This window comes from Ambystoma mexicanum, chromosome 2q (genome assembly GCF_040938575.1).
Source record: "Ambystoma mexicanum isolate Mex_15411 chromosome 2q, UKY_AmexF1_1, whole genome shotgun sequence".
Taxonomy (NCBI): domain Eukaryota; kingdom Metazoa; phylum Chordata; class Amphibia; order Caudata; family Ambystomatidae; genus Ambystoma; species Ambystoma mexicanum.
In genome coordinates, this window is record NC_090924.1 from 1,277,162,996 (window position 1) to 1,277,185,134 (window position 22,139).

Genomic DNA, 22,139 nt, shown 5'->3' on the forward strand with positions numbered 1-22,139 from the left:
TCAGCTCTCCACTCACCACCCCAACTATTCCCATCTCTCCCTCCTGTTTAGCCTATCTTTCCTTCTAAATCTTTCCAGCCTGCAATAAGTTAGCATTAACCTTACCATCACAAAATAAGCTCTCAGCTGACTTCAGCAACCCTAACCTGCCAACTGCCGACCTATATCTCTTCTCCCTCACTACTTAGAATCATTGAACAATATTTCTTCAATAGGATCTCATTTTACCTTGACTTCACTGAACTCCATGACACTCACCAATCTGGGTTTCGTGGCGTAGTTCTACCAAATGCGTTCCTTCCCATGTCTGTTATGTTTTGATAATCTCTGAGGAAAGACGGCCATTTTAGAATGGAATGGTATAGAATCTCTGACATCATGGAGCTCTTCTGATGGCCACAGGAGTGAGAGAGGCCTGCTGGAGTAAGGATGTCTGCTATTGAACTTAATAACTGAACTTGCTTGCTGCATGCTGTGACAAAGTTTGCTGTACTTAAATAAACAGCCGTACATGAAGTGGCTACTGTCATCATTGCGTGTGACTTCAGGATATAATAGTCTCTAACTTTCTTAGCCCTGCACTCCACTGTAAGCCATCCTCCATACTCATCTTTATTGACCTCTCGATTCCCATCGACACAGTCGAGGATTTCTCTCTCCTTCTGACTCTCGTTAACACTGGCATCATGGGAACCACTCTTGAATTACTTGCCTCTTATCTCTTATAATGGTCCTTCTCTATCTCATAGAATGCGAACATCTCTGAATCTACCCCTCAGCCAGTCGCATTGCTCAAATCTCTGTCTATGTCCCCCTTTCATTCACCTTTTTGACCTCCTCTTAGGACGACTCATCTCCTCCACTTTCCACAAATCATCTTCTACTTCCCTACCTTTACTCCTGAACTCTCTGTCACCATATCTGACTGCCTATCTGGTATCTGTCGCTGGATGCCACTTCGTTGTTACATACCAAACTCCTTCAACACTGAAGTCATCTTTCTGCCATCAATGCCCCACCTCTTATATGTATATGTATATGTGTTTGTTTATAACGCGCTGATAGCCCGCAGGCATCCCAAACTTATCTCATACCCACCCGACCTACTCTCTCCATCTCCAAAGACACAAAACCATGGGTCCATTTTGGCAGTAATCTTTACTTTCAACACATTATCACTTCTACTCTGACAGCAGCCAGGATTGAACTTTGTAATGTAAGGAAAATTCACCTGCTCCTAACTTACATAGCCCCAAAAACCCTTATTTCTAGCACTGGTAATCAGTCACTACTGTAGCAGCCTCTTCCTACTGCTGCCCCTCGGGTCCTTCTTACCGCTTGACTAAGTGCTCAGCTTGCCACAGATACTCTCTATAATCTCCCTCGCTTCTCCCTAACTCTAAACACTGCCTAGATGCCGGATGATTTTTCATGAAACACTGTTGCCTTTAAGTTTCTTCCACAGGTGTTCAAATCCCTGCACAGCGTCTCAACCTGCCTATTTAGCAGACATTTACAGCAGACACACTCCCTCGGGTGCCTTCCGTTCTTGCACTTTCACTTACCTCTTTGCCCCGACTGCCTTGCTTGCGTCTTCTTTTGCTCCCTCCTTGCCCCTTTTCCCTGCAACCTCCCTCCTCCCCACATCAGAAGCGCAACTGCCATACACTCCTTAAAATACTCTCTAAAGCTCCAACTCCCCAACCTTGAAGGAGCACCCTCTTACTTGCCCCCTCATCCTCCACCTCCCTTACCTCCTAGCACCATGCTTCCTTCTGCTTTGTACAGTTACCAGGTACATAACCGGCCCTCTTGACGACTGTCTTGTATCCTTTCTGTAGTGTCCCTGGTTTGTGTTCTATCATTTTATTATCACCCACTGGTCAAACGATCACTAAATATCCCTTACTGTGCGGGTCCTGACTCAGGACTACCATTTTGTCTTTAATTTGCCTATGTAAATGTTTCTAGGTGAAATACATTACACCCCAAATTAATGCAAATAAGTCTTTGCAAAGTTAATATGTTAAACAATAATCAGACCCATTGGCACCCTGCCGGGGGGGCGTTCCGCACAGCCAATCATGAAGTTTGGGACGTGGTCTAGCCTCATGGTAAAGACCCCACTCTGAGTCTCCTCGGAAGCAGGAAGCTGTCATTTTCCCTACTGGGACGAAGGTATGTGTGTTCCCGGCACATCCTTGTGGTAAAAGCCACCACCGAAAGGGAGACCAGAAATGGCAGCCATCTTGGTTTGTAGTTTTTTCAAGTCAAGAAACAGCAACCACACCTCCGGTTGGGGGTGGTGGGATTACTGGGACAGGTAATGCCCGGTCTTCCCTTAAAGGTCTTCTCTTAAAGCCATTGCTTTGCTCGCCCTTGTAACTGGAGCAGGCATTATCTGGCCTGGTAAATCCCCCACTCATCTGGGTTTAGTCCAACATGAAACATTATATGTTATGTTATATGGCATTTGTAAAGCACCTATTGCCATTGGTATGGGCTCAAAGCGCTGTGGGTGGAGGCACTTGGAGGACCGAATTCCGAGGTATGAGAATTGAAGAGGATTTTAGAATGTGTGCGCGCATTTTAGCCAGTACGAGGTAGGTAGGCGCGGCAAAGTCCCTGTTAGCAACCCATGGAGATCTGGCTAGTGGATGGGTGCTGCGAAAGTCTGTCGGGAGAGTATGCCAGTCAAGGAGACTGATTATGTGCCCAGCTGGACCGAATTCTTTTCATGGGACTCAGCTGTATTCTAGTGGCAGAGGTGATATGCATAATGAGATAGAGTAGTAGTGAATTATTGTAGATGTATGCAGACGGGTTGCTGTGCCCTGAAGATACAGCTATGTTCCATTGAGATGGATTGGTATACGTACCAGAGAGTAATGGCTGATATCTAGTTGCGATGAGAATATGCAGATCGTATCATACTGATTGACTGGAATCCTTTCGGTGTGTGCTACGAACCACCGTATTGTTTCGTGTTGTGACTCATCAGTGCCCTCACCTGCCTGGCAGGGCGCGGTAGTTCACCCAGGAGGTGGACTAGGTCAGTCAAGATGTAGACTGTAAGAGCCAGTAGTTAAGTGCCTTCCGGAAAACCATACACTATCTGAGAAAAAATCCCCCAGGCGTCCGACGAATGCACAAGTTTTATCTTTTGTAAACTGCCAAAACTTCTTACATTTTCTTTGCTGTTACATGTATTTAAATTTAAAGAAAATAACGAATAATGTGATATATTTCCACTGTGACAGATGTTCCCTTTAATATTACAAATAAGGTAATTCTCAATTTTACTTCATTACAATGTCTTTACAAGTGCGTACTTCATTGGTATTTCTTCATTTTCAAATACTGATGATGCCTTGCAGTGTGTACTTTATTTGTGAACTGTTAACAGTTTTTGTGGTACACGGTGTTTGTATGATATTGGGCTATGTAATATTCCATGGAAACTCTTTTAGGGGAATTCATGCTGCTTTGCGTGGCCTGGTAACGTTTAACATGCCTCCGTTTTTTTTTTTCAAGAGAATTTGTTACTCGAAGCACAGAGAAACACCAGTTATTGTGAATTCCGTTTTCCCAACATACTGTTTTATTTTTCAGGTGCTGGAAATGCAGATTGCAAAATAGCCATCGTTATGGGCCGAACAGGAAATGACTCTTCATCCAAGTAAGATTAAGGGAACCTGCAACGCTTTTTACAGATACAGAAAATGGACATCTGTAGAGATGGTAGCACCTCTTACAACCCGCTACCCTGTTCCCCCAATGTAGCAAAACCATTATATTATGGCAAAACACCTTCAAAACAAAGGAAAACTGTTGCAGAAAGCATGTTGATCCTTGGAACGAGCATTGCATTATGAAGGTGGGATGTTGGTACAGGGAGACACTGAGCATTGTGTTTGTTTATTTATTTTTACATTTATAGCACGCACAAAACCAAACAGGAATCAAGCAACAGCGCTTGGTGGGGAAAAGGGGATAGGGATGTGAAGTGTATGAGGAAGCAGAGCATTTCAGTACCAAGTTCATGAGGGGCACCTCGAGGAGCAACAAGTCAGAATTATGGGTTGGCTTCAGTTAAAGAGACACGTTTTTAGTTGTTTCCTGAAAGGCCAGTAGCGAGGCTCACCCCGCAAGCGGGAGGGAAGGTTGTACCAGAGGCGAGCAGTAGTGAACGGGAAGCTGGCGCCTCCTACTCTGCTGCGTTTGAAACACGGAGTGACCAGAAGGTTGCACTAGGGTGATCTTGTGGGTCTGGCGGACTTGGTCATGGCAGACTTGGTCTTGGTAATCGGTTGAGAGTGGTAGATAGGTGTTATGTTGGTAAGACAACGGTGTGTTAGGGATAGAATTTTGAAGTTGATTCTATCTTCGATAGGTAGCCAGTGTGCTGCTTATCTGTAGGATGAGGCATGATCCCTTTTCGCTAAACCCCGAGCTGCTCGGATAGCATTATTCTGGATGGACTGGAGTTTCATGATGATGTGTTCTGAAGTGCTGGCAAAGAGGGAGTTAAGTAATCTAGCCGGGAGCCAATAACCGCTCTGGCAAAGGTCAAGCAATCCTCTTGGGAGAGGAGGTGCTTAGCGGCTATCAGTAGTTTGAATATGTGATTGTGTTGACTTGTAATGCTGAGGCTAGCGTCCAAGTAAACGGCAGGTCTTTTGACAGAGATAGAGACCAGGATAGGGCAGGTGTCAATGGGGGCCTATGATCAGGATTTTCATTTTTTCATCGTTTAAGCAAAGTTGGTGTGAGGCCATCCAAGCTTGAATAGTGTCATAAATGGTGTTGATGTGTCTAGAGTCCTGGTTGTAGATTCCAGAGAGGGGGATAAGGATCTAGGTGTCATCAGCATAGTTAGTATAAAGAGATGCCCAGAGAGTCAAGATGATCGAAAGGGGGTTTGGTGTAAATGCTGTATAGAGTGGAGGAGACACAGGAGCCTTGAGGGACACCGCAGGAGACTTGGCTGGGGTGGGCTGCAGCACTTCCGGCATATACCCGAGCAATTCTTTCTGCAAGGAACGAAGCCACCCAGTTGGTGGCTTCCTCAGAAAGGTTGGCTGCAGAGATGAGATGGTGGCAGAGGGTTTTGTGATTGACCCAGTCGAAGGCTTCTTATAGGTCAAGGAGAAGGACGAGGGTGAGATTGCCTGCATCACAAATATCATCCAGTTGATTTTTCAAGTCAAGGAGTGCAGATTGCGTGCCATGCCCTCGTCTGAAGCCTGACTGACCTGGTCTCAGGATGTTGTGCTGTTCCAAGTAGGCTTGCATTTGACTGTAGGCGGCACAAGCAAGACTCTTTAGGAGAAATGAGACGCTGTACTAGGCCTGTAGTTAGTGGGGATGGTGGGGTCAAGAGATGCTTTTTTGATCAAAGGGGTGATCAACGCTTCTTTGAGGTTAGCTGGGATAGAGCAGCTAGAGAAGGAGGTGTTGACAAATGCTGCAATTATGAGGACAAGGGCTAATGAGCTGTCCTTCACAATCAGTGCCGGACATGCATTACCCTGACAGCATGCAGGTTTTAGGCCGGCGATGAGGTTGGCAATTTCTGATTGTTACACATTTGAAGCTGAAAGCTGTGTCGGGATCTGGAGAGGGTATTGGGTGTGGCGGTAGAGGGTTTGGGTGAGAGTGGTAGACTTGGAAAGGACAGTAGCTTGTTTTATTTCAATTTTAGCTTGGCGAGTGGAGATATTATTTGTGAGAACGTTTTGTATGTTCTGGCACCACAAGTTGTCTTTGGTGAAGGTGGTGGTGGAAAGGACCAGGGTTTCGAGCTCCCATAGGATGGAGAAGAGTTAACGCAATTGGGATTTGGCATTGGAGATTTTTATTACCAGTGAAGTTGCTTTGGCCCCGAGGATGGCCCGTTTATATTCCTGGGAAAAGTTAAAGAAAGAAGTTTTGTTGGTGGCTGATGGGGCATTGTTTAAAGAGGTTTCAAGAGAACGCTTCTTAGCTCTCATAGCTTGGAGGTTTGGGGTGAACAAGGGGTTCCAATGTGAAGTGGGTTGGCTTTCTGTGGTTTGAGCGGGCCAATGGTGTCGATGGCTAGGATGGCTGTGTTGTAGTTGTTGACCAGGTCGGCCGGGGTGTCTGGCAGGACGGATTTGGTGAGGGAAATGTCTGCTAGGAGGATGGGTAGGACCTTCTCTTTTGTGAGATAGCAAGAGCATCTAGAGATAGTGGGGGGGAGGAGAGGAATGGTAGGAGGATGGGCATAGGCAGATGGTAAAAAGAAGGTGATGGTGTAGTGGTCGGATCAGAGGTTGGGGGAGATGGCTACATTGGTTAGGCTGCAGTTAAGTTATATAAGTCAATCAAGTGTCTTCCCAAGATGGTGTGTAGGGCTGGCTATGTGCTGAGTGAGACCCAGAGATGTGAACGAGTTAGAGAGTATAGTGGCTTCTTTGTCAGATGTGTTGTTCAGTCCTAGGTTGAAGGTCACCTAGGACAATGGCGTTAGAAGTGAGTTTGAGACTGTTAGTAAGAAGATGAGTAAGTCATTGACAAAAGACTTCAGTGGGCCAGGTGGGCGGTAGATTACATGAAAGGTAATGGTTGGCATAGGTGAGAGTACAAGCTTGGCCGTGAGGAGTTCACAAGTCGTAAGGGCAGTGGTCGCGATAGTCTTGAATGCCAGGGAGTCCTTGTGGATGATGGCGTCTCTGCCCCGTTTAGATACTGGGCAATCCCAACAGAGTATGTTGTAGTTCGGTGGGAGAGCAATAGTCAGGGCTGTGCCTGCTGCTGGATGGAGGCAAGTTTCAGTTACTGCAAGAATGTCTAGGTCAAGTCAGGAATAAGATCTCTGACATCAGGGGCGTGTGCAGTGATGGAGCTGGCATTGATCAGGGCGCCTGAGACAGGCAAAGCATTGGTATTGCTTGAACGGTAAATAGAAATGTGCAAATGTGTTATCAACTTTTAGAAGCTGAAAGGCTAGCCATCCGCAGTGATTTAAACTCGCCCGAGAAGCTTGCACATGGATATCTGTACATACTTTGCTACTGCGCAGGTATTTGTCATTATGGATACCAGGCTACAACTCTCTTCGCGTGTGTGCTGGCCAGTCCCTCTAACTGCGGGAAGAGTTTGTTTGTCCAAATAAATTTAGAAAACGCCCACACTGCGGTATCCCATGTCCCCTAAAATATTATTTAGTTTTACAGTTGCTGGCAACCTCTTTACAACATACTACAACAGCAGTTTAAACACCTTCAGTTTGTAGAAGGTATGCCAGAGAGTCTCAACGACGATCATTTGTTACCACTGAGCGTGGTGAATACGATTATTGTGGATGATTTGATGACCAGGGGGGGGGTCAGAACGCCGAACTAGAAAAGGTATTTACTCAATATTCCCATCACCACTTCCTGAGCATATATTTTATTGTGAAAAAGTTAGAAGATTATAGATTGCGCACCAATATGTATTTCCACCGCAATTACCCATTTAAATCCTGAGAAAGACATTTAAAAAACAACATTAAGCTAAAAAACATTAAGCGCAATATAGCGTCAGTATCCAGTCACGTCTTCACCATGTCAACACGCATATGAAGAAACATTGCGCTGTTGAAAATGCTTGTATATGCCACCCCTCAACAATGCAAAGCCATTCTAGCCTCAGCCTCTGACACCTTGGTGGCCGCTATTGCAGAGATTGCTCAGAACACTTTAAAGGGCCACATCCCCCTAACACACCGTCAAATAAGTGTGTTCAAAAGAAAAAGAAAGTTATCAAGAAACTGCACAATAAGCAAATATCGCTAAGGGCTAAAAGAAAAGTGGTCTTGCAGTTCCGGTGAATTCATAGGATCGCTCATTGGCATAGCTCTACCGCTAATCACCAGCTTACTCGGGGGTCAATAATGGAACACACCCATAAAGTGTACCTGGTGGACAAGCGTCAGTTAGAAAACCTGACGATTCCCACACCCCCTCCGAATAGGGGTATACGGAAAGTTGTTACTGTGCGCCTCGACTCGGAAATGAAGGTTGTTTTAAACCGATCTGATTTATCGGCGCATGATAAAGCGGCATTATACTTGAATATTCTGCACAAATACTTAAACCACACCCGACACAGCGATGCAGAGAAAAACAAACTTAACTTTATACGTGCTGCCTAAAGAATCTAGCGGTGTGGGGGACCCACCGGGGACAGATCCGGTTGTGGCTGATGTGGTAAATGCTCCTAGCCAATGCTATAAACCTAATGCGGAACTATTTCTACGTAAGATGCAACTTACAAAGGATGTGGCCGCGTCGACCGATAGGGGAGAGTTTATTTATAAAGGCCGGGTTTTAAGGGGTTTGAACTTGCACAATCTAGTACGAAGTGTTACAAACCGAAACCCCACGCTACAATAAATGCACCCATCGGCTGGAACGAGTTTATGCAGGCGGTGGCCAATTTAATTATTCCGACTTTGGTTGTGGGTAATGTCACCCAACAATGCCTTCTGGAGCGGCTAAAAACTTGGGTTCCGCAACTCCTCACCAACAACATAGCCCATTAAGCACCCCCATGAGCAGTCACCGCTCACGCAGCCCTGAAAAGGATTGGAATACCAGTTGGCTTACGGATTCTTTATCCGCCACAGGCATGCATGCCTCTGAAATGTCTAGACCATGCCAGGGGCACAGCAGGCCTATATGGCTATCTGAATAATGCATCCCACAATCATTGTTTAATGTATAAGTTTCTTCGCCGTTATATTCTGCTATAACTTTTCTTTTCTTTCAGTATTAAATATGTCTGTTTAGTAATAACAGTTTTCAATTAATAAACATGACTGGTTGTTCATTATTTAGTATGTATAATAACGTACAAGGCATGTTGATTTTTAAAACTATTTTATTGATACATGTATCAGTGTATAGACGATCCACATTTACATTTTTGACACACTGTAAAGATTTTGCGAGATCTATACAATTAGATAACATCTTGTTAACAAATCTGGTCACCATTTGGTCATTTTGCATTCAATTGCTCGAATACATTTTCAAAACAGCCGCCAGCAATTTACATTCTGACATTTGGCTGATAAAGAATATACAGTGCTGACCACAGGTCACGGCTTGAGTCTTGAACTGGTACAGTAATATAACATAAATATTTTGCAATGCTTTTTGCATAGTCCATTAAAACTCTGCTGTATATGGGGTGTTGCCTGCGCCAAACTGTCAAACACTGTTAGCACATCTCCCTCCAGCCACAAAGCTATCCAGTGTGTTCCAGCACGGGCCTGAGGATCGGTGTTCAACACCAGGCTAACCGGGCGATTTCTGGCTAGACGCTTGGGACCTGTATCGCTGGCATACACAAATTATGAAAAAAGGGCACCTGGCTAAGCCCTGATATGCCCAGGTGGGTATACAATACTATCACATGAATAATCAGGGTGCAAGATCACGTGTAACATCCTTTGATGTCTTACTACAACTCACAACATACAATTACTCTTATTGTTGGGTCAACAAAGTCTTTGACCCCAAGTTGTTTATTTAACAAATCAATTTCTTAATAACATTCTGACCCAAAAAAACAGACATATCATCAAATAAGAAATGTGGTAGTACCACTGTGTACCATCCAATTCAATCCAAAGGACTTAACTCAAAGTCTTGAACTCAACACTGAACATTACAACATGGAGGTTGTCGACACTATAATGTTTCGGCCATATAAAATAATTTCTTGAAACTTGGACGTGTGGGATGAAGTGTTATCCATGTCCGTAGGGTATCGCCAGTATTTTATTCCTGCGGTAAATGTCGCAGAATGTCCCTCTTTAGACTAGTGGGAGATGCTTCCATAGTAAAGCTCCGTAGGTAAAATACAAATTGTTGCAAAGAATCATCTCTATCCAATGTTTGAGTCGCTGCTCATGCCTTGTTATGTATCCCGCTGGCAAGTGTGGTCGTGTTCCACACGACCCAAGTGTGATTTTCTTGGATTACTCTCAATTTTCGTCTGGTGCTGCTGGCGGTATACACCTGGTTGCTCTCTAGAATCCTCGTTAAGCAAAAGCGTGTCCCTGGCTACTGGAGACGTTGTAATGTTCAGTGTTCAATGTCACACTGTGTTTTTTTGTGCTCCAGAAAGACATTACCCTCTGGATAACACACGTTTCTATGTAAATATTTTGTCACAAATGATGGGAAATGTACATTGTATGAGTTAATTCCTTTAGATTGTATTGGATGGTACACAGTAGTACTACTACATTTTTAATTTGATAATATGTCTGTTTTTTTGGGTCAGAATGTTAATAAGAAATTGATTTGTTAAATAAACAACTTAGGGTCAAAGACTTTGTTGACCCAACAATAAGAGTCATTGTATGTTGTGATTGTGTAGTAAGACATCAAAGGACATTACACGTGATCTCGCACCCTGATTATTCATGTGATAAAATCGCTGGCATACACACCATGAAATGATCAGGGGTGTCAGTTTACGCAAAAATCCTTTTATCTGTAGCGTATCCATTAAATATCAAAAAGTATGTTTGTTTGCGCGTTAATCTCAAAAACGCTCCACACTAGCAGGGAATGTGTGGTAGTTAGGTTTCTTTCTAACTTTATATCAGCACATAGGTTTCCACTCCTCATGAGGTTAAAATGACCCACTGATGCGTTATTGGATCTTGGATCAAAGCCCAACAAGGTATAGAATTAAACTGTTACATCATGCATGTGCTTTCCAGTGACAGCCACCAGCCCCATGTACTCTCTGATTATGTATATGCTTTGGCAGGAATTAGAACTGTCCTTGTGCAGAGCTGCATAGTTCATGTTACAGTGTTAGAAGTCAAAGGGGTTTTTATCATATGCACAAGTAGGCAACGTTGTTTCAACAATTCCCATGATGATTATCTTTCGGAGCTGCCCCAGAAACAGGTTGTCTTGACTGGTGCCGCAGCTACCGGTAGGAATGCTGAAGACTTTAAGAGCGACTCGCTCCACAGGATATTTCACTTTAGATATCTGCAGCGCCTCTGCATGCGCCAGTCTAATATTCGGAGAGACGCTTACATGTTTAACGAATAAACTGGCCGAAACGATGACTAGTTTGTACTGTTCGGCGTCCCCGCTCATGAGACAAAAAGCGTCTATTTCTGGATAGGTTAATTTTAAGATGAACACCTTTGATCAATAGTTTATCCTGAAAGATAAGGTCAGCGTGTAGGTGGGCCAGTAAATCAAATACTCTACTGGTCCTGGTGTGGTAGGCTCTTTTCACAAATCCCTTGTTATCACCGTCCAGAGGTGTGTTGTCAAAATGCCCCGCCGGTGGCTGCTTATCCTGGAAATCATGGCCATAATTTAACAGACTCTCTATGTAGGCCCTGTAGGTGTACATATTGTCGCTATGTCTTATCATTTGATCGCCCAACGTCACGTCCACCTGATTAAACATGCTTGCTATCAGATAAGCAATCTGACCCGCACATGCTGTAGCCGCTGTGTCGGTTCCATCCGCTATTGTTATTTTACAGGTGAGATGCAGAAGGGTATCGCTCAACTACAGATACATGTCAGTCAAGCCCGATACAAACAATTCTATGGGGGTAATGTTGATAGAGCAACCAGAGGCGAGACCTCAATAAAGAAACTGTTATCGATGCTGGTTTGTGGGGCACTGTAAAAAGATTGAGTTCCGATTTTACACATTCCCCCGAGGCTCTGTGTAAGAAAGCCATTGTTCTTTAAAATATATTGCTGCTCTTGTGTCTTTTTGAAATAACATGTTTCTTCTTCCTATTCACCTGTGCACTTCAGGCTTTTGATCTGATTTTTGTGGTGGGTTTCGGGGAGCCGTCCAGCAGAGACGCCGACCTCTTCCTCTTAACGCTCCTACGTGGTTTATAAATGAGGCCCGATCCGTTCTGCCCATTCTTTTTCTGTTGGGCGAGCCGTTCAGCAACCGCTGCTCTCACGCTTCCCGCAACGTCTTTTGCAATATTGCTGCAGCCGTTTTCACATGCGGTTTAACTAATTATAAACCGCAACATAGAAAGGCCATTGCGCGTCTAAAAAGACTTTTAAAGATACCACTGAGCCCTGCCCCATACCTGAGAGGAGTTCTGCTAAAATATGGCTCATCGCCGTAACCGGCCTGGTTCATGTAATATTCCATATAGGGACCGGGGTTCTTTACCACAGCCATTATAATGCTGTTTTCTTAATCTTCCAGCCACAGCGGTCTGAAGTGCAACCGCAGCCAGATTTTTCCGTATTTAAATGGTACAAACTGCCCTTGGTCGTCTCTTATCTATATGTTGATGTTGTTAAAATGTTTTCTACACACGGGAACATAGTCAGGTTTGTATTATTGAATGGTCACAATATCGTTATTGTTCCCTTTAATCTCCACAGTTCTAAGTAGCGGGGCATAGTTATCCCCCACCCGTTGATACTCCACAACATTGCTATAGAGCAATAAGCTATACAAAATACCTGTTGATGTCGGCGCAGGTATAATTCCACGGTTCTTTACTTCCAATGTGTTGCACAGTCCTCAGTATGCTGCACAATTTCCCCGCTGTTGAAAACCTAACAGACGGGTCTGGACCCTGTAGAAAAACATTACGCTGCTGGGGCTCTAGTTGTAGCGTTGTGTCCTCATATTCGGGTATGTTTGATACGGCCTTGTTGATGACTCTCACAAGTCCCGGTATATTTGAATAATGCCCCTCGGGAAATCCACCCGGCCAGAGCCTCAGAGGGTTTGTTCATTTTATAATAAAGTTTGCTTCCTCCGGGACTAGTGTCCCGCGATCGGACGTACTGAACTTCGGTGAGCACCACCGTCCACTGCACCTCCAGATTTACAGGTTTGGCCAGCTTCACAGTGAAGTTGGACATTTTCCCTGTAAATGTCTCGGCTGAAGCATTGCTGGGAAGCATGATATAAAAAGATGCAGACTCCATTTGGACCGCCGCTACACACCCGTGATCTCTAGGGATCCGGATTACACCCAACTGTTGAGTTTGTCATGCCACCCCAGCCATTTAACTAGAAATTGTTTTCTGGTTCCACAGCCTTTACTTTTTATGACTTTTTCGATTCTATACACTCGCTTCTGGTCTTTACTGACTTTCTTGATCCCCTCCCTGTAAAAAACACCTTAAAAACCCTTGCCCGAATAATCAATTAGCGTGTTATATAGAAACCCTCCTTCTGAGTCACTCCTTCTACGGTAAAGATCTTGTTGCTGTAGTTCTGCTCATACTCCTTTGTAAAGATGGCCTTGTGTTTTGAAATCCGCACATGATCCCCCTTTTTAAGGGGTATACATTTCGTCTTTTTAAAAAGTCTTTCACCGTACAGTTTTTTCCAGACCTCAAGTGCATTCTGTGACTTTACATCAGCAGGGTTGGTTTTAATAGATCTAAGATGTGTATTGTTATATACATTTATAAATGCAGGAAGCACCTCCATATATCTTCAGGTGTTTTTAGCTGTAAAACCATGTTTTAAATGTTCGTATAAAACATTCTACAAGGGAGGCTTTAACTTCAGAGTGGTGCACACTGTGTTGCTTTAGATGATTCTGAAATGGCTTATTTAAAAACTCTTTACCAGCATCTGTCTTTAGTGTCGCGGGAAGCCTGCCTTTGTTAAATCTGCGCTTAAAAGCCATCGCCATGCTGTGGCCAGCCTTGTTCTTCAAAGCCTCAACATAAGCATATTTTGATGGAATGTTGATGACGGCTAGAATATATCAAAAACCATTGTTTTCTTCGTGTAACTAACTCAGATCCATAATATATGCCTGCCACTGCTGATTGACATTGAGTACCACTGTCATTCGTCGTTTAAAAGGTTTTCAGGCCGGTTGTTAGGTATCCTCCCCTGAAAGCCACATCTTAACTGCTCGCCGTGACACCTTCTCACCATCAGTTTGCAGTTTACGACACAGGCTGTCAACCCCTCCATAACTTCGACACCTCCTTTTATCATAATATATTTTCGACAGATTCAGGGCAGACTTGTTACCTTGTAACAGCTCAACATAAAGAGACAGTCAGTTTTTATAAACCACAGATTTTTATTTGCATTTAAAACAGGAATTTTTATTCAGAATATATTCATATTAAAATACAAAAATAATATGCCCGGTTTTAGAATCCATAATACACGCGAATACCGCACAAACACATTTCATGCCGCTGCTTCATTAAGCGATCATGTTACACTCCATTAGGCGCTCATTTATATACACTATCCCCTCCCAATTGGGAACAGTTTTCTCAATGATGTTTCTAACCCCAATCAAACACATGAGTCTAAACTGCTTCATTTTCAAGAGAGGGTTATTCGCAGATTCTATACCCCATAATGTCTTAGATATGCATTGTTCAGTCCCAGCAGAGATCCTTAGCTGTGTCATTGGCTGCGTCAAGTGTAGCAGATCTACAATTCGTTTAAGACTCAACACAAAACCTATTTTACATAGCGAATTATCCGCGTAAGATAGTTCCAGACATTTGTGAGCATCCTTCTGGGCTTCATTCATTTTATGTCCATAGCACCATCTGTAAAAGTGTTATTTTAAACACGCCTCAGCCACTATGGCCGTGACCCCCTGAGCTGCTTGAATATCTCGCGAAGCGGGCCGCTATGTCCATGTCGGTCTCCATTAGCGTAAGACCGTCCTTACAAAAACTGTTACCCAGAGGCTTTCAATTTGTTTAGGCATGCAAGCACACTGAATAAAAGCACTGTCTCCATCAGCAGCAGACAAGTCATACACAGGCTATTTTCACAATAACCTGTGTTTTCATGTTGGTTTGAACATCCGACACAATAAGCATTAATAGTGCCGGCCACCACCTGGATCATCCCATCCCCCACACACGCCCTTGGTTTTCATCCTGGTTTCAGGGGGCGGCATCCGTCTCTGGCATCATCGCAGCATCCGCCTGCAGCGTCATGGGTTCACAGTCCTTGTCTTCAGAGCTTGCATCGCCCGGACATGGCTGCTCCATAACCACATCGTCATTGTCCCAAAACTATTCGGGTTCATAGCATGCCATTAAATCCTGAGCATCTTCCATCCCCTCAAACACCATAAAATCCACAGTGGCTCCTGGGGTTGTTCTCCCCATGTCACAGCTATAGCTGATCATAGTCGCCATTTTCTGAATCTGCCTTGGTTAGCTCAGAAAGCGTTGTGTTTTCCACCCTGTCGTAAAAAGCTGTAAATCTGGGTTCTAAAGCCCACCCCGTGTCACCCTAGCCTCAAGCCGGCCCTTTCAATCAAATTTTATATTAAAATTATATAAAGTTTATATAAAATTATTCAAAGGCGTATCAAAATAATTAATCATTTTATTTTTATTTTGATATACAAAATCGATATAATTTTGATATCCACTTTTTTAATATAATAAATTCAATAGCATTTAGATATCAATTTTTGTAAATTTCGATGTACATTTTTTTGTAACATTTTTAGCTAAAAATGGTTTTTAATATTGATATAAAAATGTTTGATATCATTTGTTTAAATGTTGATATCCCCCAAAAACATTTGATGTCAGTTTAATTTTGATTTAAAAAATTCCTATATCATTTATATATTTAAAAGAATCCGATATATCAAAAATGTTTCATATAAAAAATGTAGATATCACATTTTTTTAAAAATATTATATACTTTTTTTATATCAAACATTTTTGATAGCAAACCATTTTTTATAGCACTTTTTTTTGTTGATTATATGAATAGAAATAATATAAAGTTTACATGAAATGATTCAAAGGCTTATCAAAGGCCTGCTTTATATAACATTGTGACGTCATACCATCGCGGCCTCAACCCACTCGCGCCTCACACTCACCGCTGCTAACTCCTCACAACTCACTATGCCCTCGACCAAGCAGCAGCGCACACGCGCTCTCTCATATTCAGATTTTTTTAATATAAATTAAAATCATTTTAATATAAACTTTAAATCAAACTGATATAAATGATACCCTTTTCATATCAAAACATATCAAAACACACTTTCTGTAAAATACACATTTGAAAGCATTTTGATTTTTGATATCAACAGTTTTTGATATTAAAATTCATATAAAAAACCTATTTAAAGGGCAGGACTAAAGACACAAAGGGGGCGTTTCCATCTGTCAAAATGTACTTGACAAGGAAAGGGTGGCCCTTCTACTACTTATGGCTAAAACCACCAGTTTACTTGAAATGTGCACAAGTCACATAGTGTACCATCCCTACAACACATACATTGTTAAAGTAATATGTTGAGAAAAAAGAGCATAATTGACCATTTATTTTACATTTATCAGCATACAAAGTAATGCAAACCTAAATAAATTCTTATATATTACAACTGTGCTATCAAGACAAGCAAACATAATGAAAGATAATGCATCAAATTATCCCCTTCTTGTAGCTATTGTTACCCCTCAGCAATCAGCTTTCCAATTACCTACTTTTCTCACCTCATAAGGGTCATGCCACAGACCATAGCTATGCTACATTACTCACAATTTGCTCTGCCTGCAGCAATGTAACATTAATTGTGCTGACATGCAGAAAGACAAAGAAAAACCTCGGCACTCAAAACGTACGTCTTTGAGTGCCGCTAATAGCTGATCACCATAAGTGCAATGTTGCTTGATGGCTCTGACATGGGCTTTTGGTTTCCCCAGATTCAGGAACCCCAAAGAGACAATGTTTTTAATCTGGCCCAATTTCAGAACTGCTCTTATAGTAGTAAAGACAAGTGTTTTCCAGTGTCTGCAATGTTGCATTGGAAAGTTACTTCTTTTAGAGAGCCCTTTTGATCAGCATGAATTCTTTGACTTTACCTAAATATTATAAATTGTTAGAGGTGAGTATTCCAGGCACCACAACTGGCGTTTTTATAAATCAACAATAAATAAATGAAATAAACAAGGCGGCATTGCGTTCTACAACTTGATTACAATCCTTACTTATGACAAGTGATGGATAATGAAAGTTTGGGGGTGGACTATGTGTTATTTCATTGCACAATATCGATTTTTCTTCATATGTGCTCTGTGTTAGTCCACTCTCTTTATTAACCTCTGCAGTTCTCAAATTGAACCAGAATCTCACCTGGCATTATATGCATTGTGCGGTATACACTGCATGAACTTCTTTTCTAGGTAGCACTATGATAAATATGTCATACCAGTAACACATGTTGTAGTGTTAACTGTGCAGCTCATTTGTGTGCTTCAAGTTGCTGACTTGGGTATGTCGGGAAATGTTGTTATACTTGATTTCATCTCTAGCATTATTCCTCAAACCCCACATTTGTCTTCTTCAGATACAAACAGCACAGCATGATCCTGGTACCCTTTGACACCCCGGGAGTGGAGCTCGTCCGGTCACTCAAAGTTTTTGGATTTGAAGGTAAGATGTGGTCAACCCATTGGCCGCCTAGAGTGGCTTTGGGATGTTATTTGAAAGTTCTGGTAGTAGGATCGAGCAGCAAAGAGGAAATGTGGGTAGTTGGTCTTGCCAGAAGCCCAAGGTGGTGTGTGTTTGGGTTCTGTTTTTAGATCGCCAGGTTTTTTTTTCGCTCAGTTTTTTGCCAAAAATGTTGGCGGTAAAAACCCATCAAACTTTTTAAAAACATTTTATTTGGGGAGTTCTCATTTAGGTATGGTGGTTCCCTTTAAGTCCCCTTTCCCTATTATCTAGTCCCTATTCCCCACACCCCCTACTCCTTATTTCCCCTTACCCACTCACCCTCCCATATTTTTTGATGAGTTTGTTTCCTCCGAATATTTTTGGCAATAAAACTCTGAAACAGTGCCTGATGATGTAACAATGTTGTTCTGTGTGGTTGCTATATACATTAGTTGCTGAATCTGCTATTCATCGTTTCCATTGTCCATCTCACTGCCACCTTCAGTTTTGATTTGAATGGGTGTTTGTCAGGATTCCGGATTCACATGCTCCTCCACTCCAAGGCCCCAGACAGAACAAATAAGGCAAGCCCTAACCAGGAAAAGGTGGATGTAAATGCCACCCATCTACCCCAAATTTTAAGGAAAATAGAGGAATATAGATTAGTACAGTCGTATACACTACGAAGGTAATAATGCACAGGAAACCTGAGGCCCACCTGTGGAGTGATGAAGACTACAGGAGACCAAGTAAACATAGTCCAATACCCGATGGCACGAGGGTAAATCTGGATGCCAGACCACTAGAGTTTGTGTGCTCAACAATCATATACTATATGATAAAAGGCCAGATGTATGTTTGTTCGAAGCCCGCTTGGCCTGTTACCACCGGTAGAGGGAGCTCTTACCTTATGCAGCCTTTATAATAAAAGGCCAGGTGTATGATTGTCTGATGCAGTCATGCGCAGTAGAGACTGCACACTTTGCCCGTTGTTACCGCTAGAGGGAGCTGTTGCCTTAGGACTGTCATCAATGCATTGGGTGTGGGATTGTATATAGTTAGGTGGGGACATGCATATAGTTGGTTGTTGATACCTGAACACTGTTGTAAGCATAATGCATCTGGTAATAGGCTCATTCCATAAAAGAGCCCCTGCGAGGTTTCATCATTGAGTTCTCTGTTAGGAATCTTTGGGTTTGAAGAAAAAGAACAGTTATACTCTGTGGAGAGGTTTGGGGCTGCTGTAAACTGTTACTTAATAATAATAAATACCTCACTCTCCACGCATCTGTGTCTGCCTAATCCTTCCGGCATAATTTTTTTATTTTTTTTTATTCTTTATTTGTTTTAGTTTTTACAAACTTTTACAAAAAGACTTTTTTTAAAATAAACAATTCATGATTTATAAAATCTTATAGATCCATAATTTACAATTTTTTCAATTTACACTTTTACAAGAGTCAGAGTTGAAAATTAGTTGTAATGCATTCCGTAAAAATTTTGCAGTATTTTTATTCTATTTCACATACATGTTTTATAAATGCTAAAACTCTTATTCTCAAGGACATTGAATCCCCATGTAACATTTTCGTCCATAAAAGATCCCTTAATAACCATACATTGTATACAAAATCTTTAAAATACATTTCACTTTTATCTGCAAGCTCACAGCATTCAGTCATAAGATGACGTAATGTTTCCAGCTCTCCCTTGTCTTTGCAAAATCTACAAGATCCATCATTGGGGAGTCGTCTAGTTCTTACACTTATTATTTCATTGGTCAACAACACATTCATACGAAATCTCATAAATCCAACTTTGATTCTTTTACTCGGAAATTCCTTTGGATATTTTTCCATTTCACTTACTCCTTTACCAGCTGATAGCATTTGAGTATAAAACTTTGAATAACTAATTTTCAAACGGGTGTTTTCCCAATCAAGCAGCTTAAGTCTTTTCTTTACCAAATTAGGATTTTTCCCCAGTAGTTCCATAGAAGCACCTATTTCTTGCAGTAAGGCTTCACACTCTGACCTAAGCTGAGATATAAATCCGTCAATATCATTCTCTCCAAGTAAACAATACAAAGTTCTGTCTTTAGAGTGTTCACATTTATTCATCAGACAAAGTTTCTTCCACTGAATCAAGCTAACAAGTGATTGTATGCCCAATTTATATCTGATAACCTCTATAGGAATACATTTAGGCAAACAAAATAGTATAGATCTCCAGATTTTGCTTTCAATAGTTTTGTATTCTGACTCCATCGTTTTTGGCCAGAATTCAGTACCATACATAATAGAGGGCAGTAGCTTACTTCTGTAGAATTCTCTGCAAGGTTCAAGTGAGAATTTCCCAAACTTATTATCCACTCTCTTCATTTGAATTAGCATGCTATTGGCTTTTGAATTGAGATAATTTGTCAAGAAGATTTTGCTATAATTGGCTACAACAGGGTAACCCAGGAATTGAAAGTTCTCTTTTACCATAAGTTTCTCGCTATCCCAATTCCGCACAAACTTGGTCTTACCACATTTTACAGATCCTTTTGTAAGCTTAATAACCACAGATTTACTTGAGTTTAATATTTAGTTCCATTCCCAGCATATAATTACCAAAAGTTGTAATACATTTTTGAAGACCAGCCGGAGTCGAGTCTATAAGCAGAAAATCATCTGCATAGCTGAACCAGTTTATTTTGAGTTTCCCAAGCTTAGGTGCAACCAAACCTGAGGCATCCAATGCCATTCCTACTCCTGCAATATAAATGTTATATAAAGTGGGTCCAAGAATACACCGTTGTCTGATGCCCTCTTTCTAGACAGCAAGCCTTCAGAATCCAACCTAATCTGTGTTTTAGAATCATTGTGCACTGATATAATAATGCTTAGTAGCCCCTTAGGGATTCCATAGCTGTCAAGCCTTTGCCACAAAAGATTTCTGTTTACACAATCAAAGGCGTTGCTTAAATCCATGGATGCGACATATACAGGTGCATCCAAAGATTTCCAAGCGAGTGTTTGAAGACATTTTATCAAAAGTCCTCCACAATCCGTACCCATATTTCTACGGAATCCTATGATTCTGTAGTCAAGTATATTCATTTCATGAATCCATTCATTGAGTTTTTCCAAAATGATAGCACTAAATATTTTGGAATCAGCATCCATTATACTGAGTGTATGGTAATTTTGAGGATCTGCCCTGATGCCCCTTTTAAAGATTGGCACCATATAAGATAACTTCCAGGACTCTGGAATGGTTTGTAACTTAATTATGCCCTGGAATTGGATGTAGAGAATCTTGGCCCATAGATGTGAGGAGTGACGCAAAACATTATTAGTTAGCTTATTAGGTCCAGGGGCTCTGGAGGGGTTAGAATTCTTTATTTTTCCCTCAATAGTATCTATGGTGAAGATTAAGTCCCATTTCTCAAGTTGTTGCGGAGACTCTACAGCACTTTCTGATGTATACATGTGCTCAATGTAATTAATCCAAACCTCTTCAGATATTGTGTTTGCCATCTTTTGCGAATTCAGTTCTTCTTTATAATTTATGAGTTCCCAAAAGGCCCTGGATTTTTTGCCCCGAAGGCTTTCTAGCATCTTTTCTCCGTCTATTTGGGTAATATGAATACGTTCTAGTTTTAACCAATTAGTATATATACCTCTGCTTTAGCTTCTTGATTTTTTCAATGTCGTTCATACAGTAGGTCGAACTCTTCGTGATTTTCCTTATGTCCCTTCGGAGTTCATTTTTTTCGTTCTAATTTCTATAGAATATCTGTGTTTATGCTTTCTATTAAGATTAGGCTTGGGTGAGGAATTTGCATCTAAAATAGTTTTAAGATACACAGGAAAACCCTTTACTGAGTATCTTTCAATCTTAGCCTCTAATTTACAAGTGTTAAATTCCGTCGACATACACATATTGAAATCGTTCATTTTTTTCTCAGACCAGCGCACACGGGTTCCTCTATGAGTAGCTGTTAGATTGCATAGATTTATGTCACTCCTGTTTGGATTGTTAAATTGCCATTTCAATTCTAACATTAACATTGAATGATCACTCAAGCTGGTTTCTTTTACCTGAACATTTTTTACTTTATCAAAAATGTTAGCAGAAAGAAAAATAAAATCAATCTCTGAACTGACACCCCTGCCGTTCCAGGTAGCTTTGTCGTTTTCTATCCTTTGCAGCCCCCAACCTGAAGCCCAACTCAACCACATACCCCCTTCCACTTTTTTCCTTTTAGCTTTTTTCACATGTTGGAGGTCGGACAGAAAACAATCCAAAAGCTCCATATCATACAAATTACAACTTGCATTGAAGTCACCAGCAAGTATTATACTTACATCACAATATTTACCAAACCATTTATGTAGATGTATACAAAGTTTGGCCAAAATTACAGAGAGATCGGAATCCCTGGTTCTATAAACATTTAACAGGAAGAAGATTTCTTTATTTGTTCCCCCTGTACTGGACCATACTGTGCCAAGAATTTCACCAAATATGTCACACTCTTCCTTTAGCTGTAACAAGCCAGCTGCTTTTTTATCAGAATACTTATTCCACCTTTAGGTCTACCTAAAAGACCCTTTTTAGCCGGGATGGAAATGGTTACAAAATCATCCCACAAAAGCTTCTCAGTAAGCCACGTTTCCTGTAAGAAGAGAAAATCTGA

The 22,139-nt window shown here is 41.6% G+C and overlaps 1 protein-coding gene across 1 annotated transcript in view; it reads left to right on the forward strand.

Moving 5' to 3' along the window:
• ACAD11 (acyl-CoA dehydrogenase family member 11) overlaps positions 1–22,139 on the forward strand; it is a 728,164-nt gene that overhangs the window by 599,300 nt on the left and 106,725 nt on the right. Inside the window, exons 14-15 of the mRNA XM_069648691.1 lie at positions 3,613–3,679; positions 17,367–17,452. Of these exons, the coding sequence (XP_069504792.1) occupies positions 3,613–3,679; positions 17,367–17,452 (153 nt within the window). The remainder of the gene's footprint in view (positions 1–3,612; positions 3,680–17,366; positions 17,453–22,139) is intronic.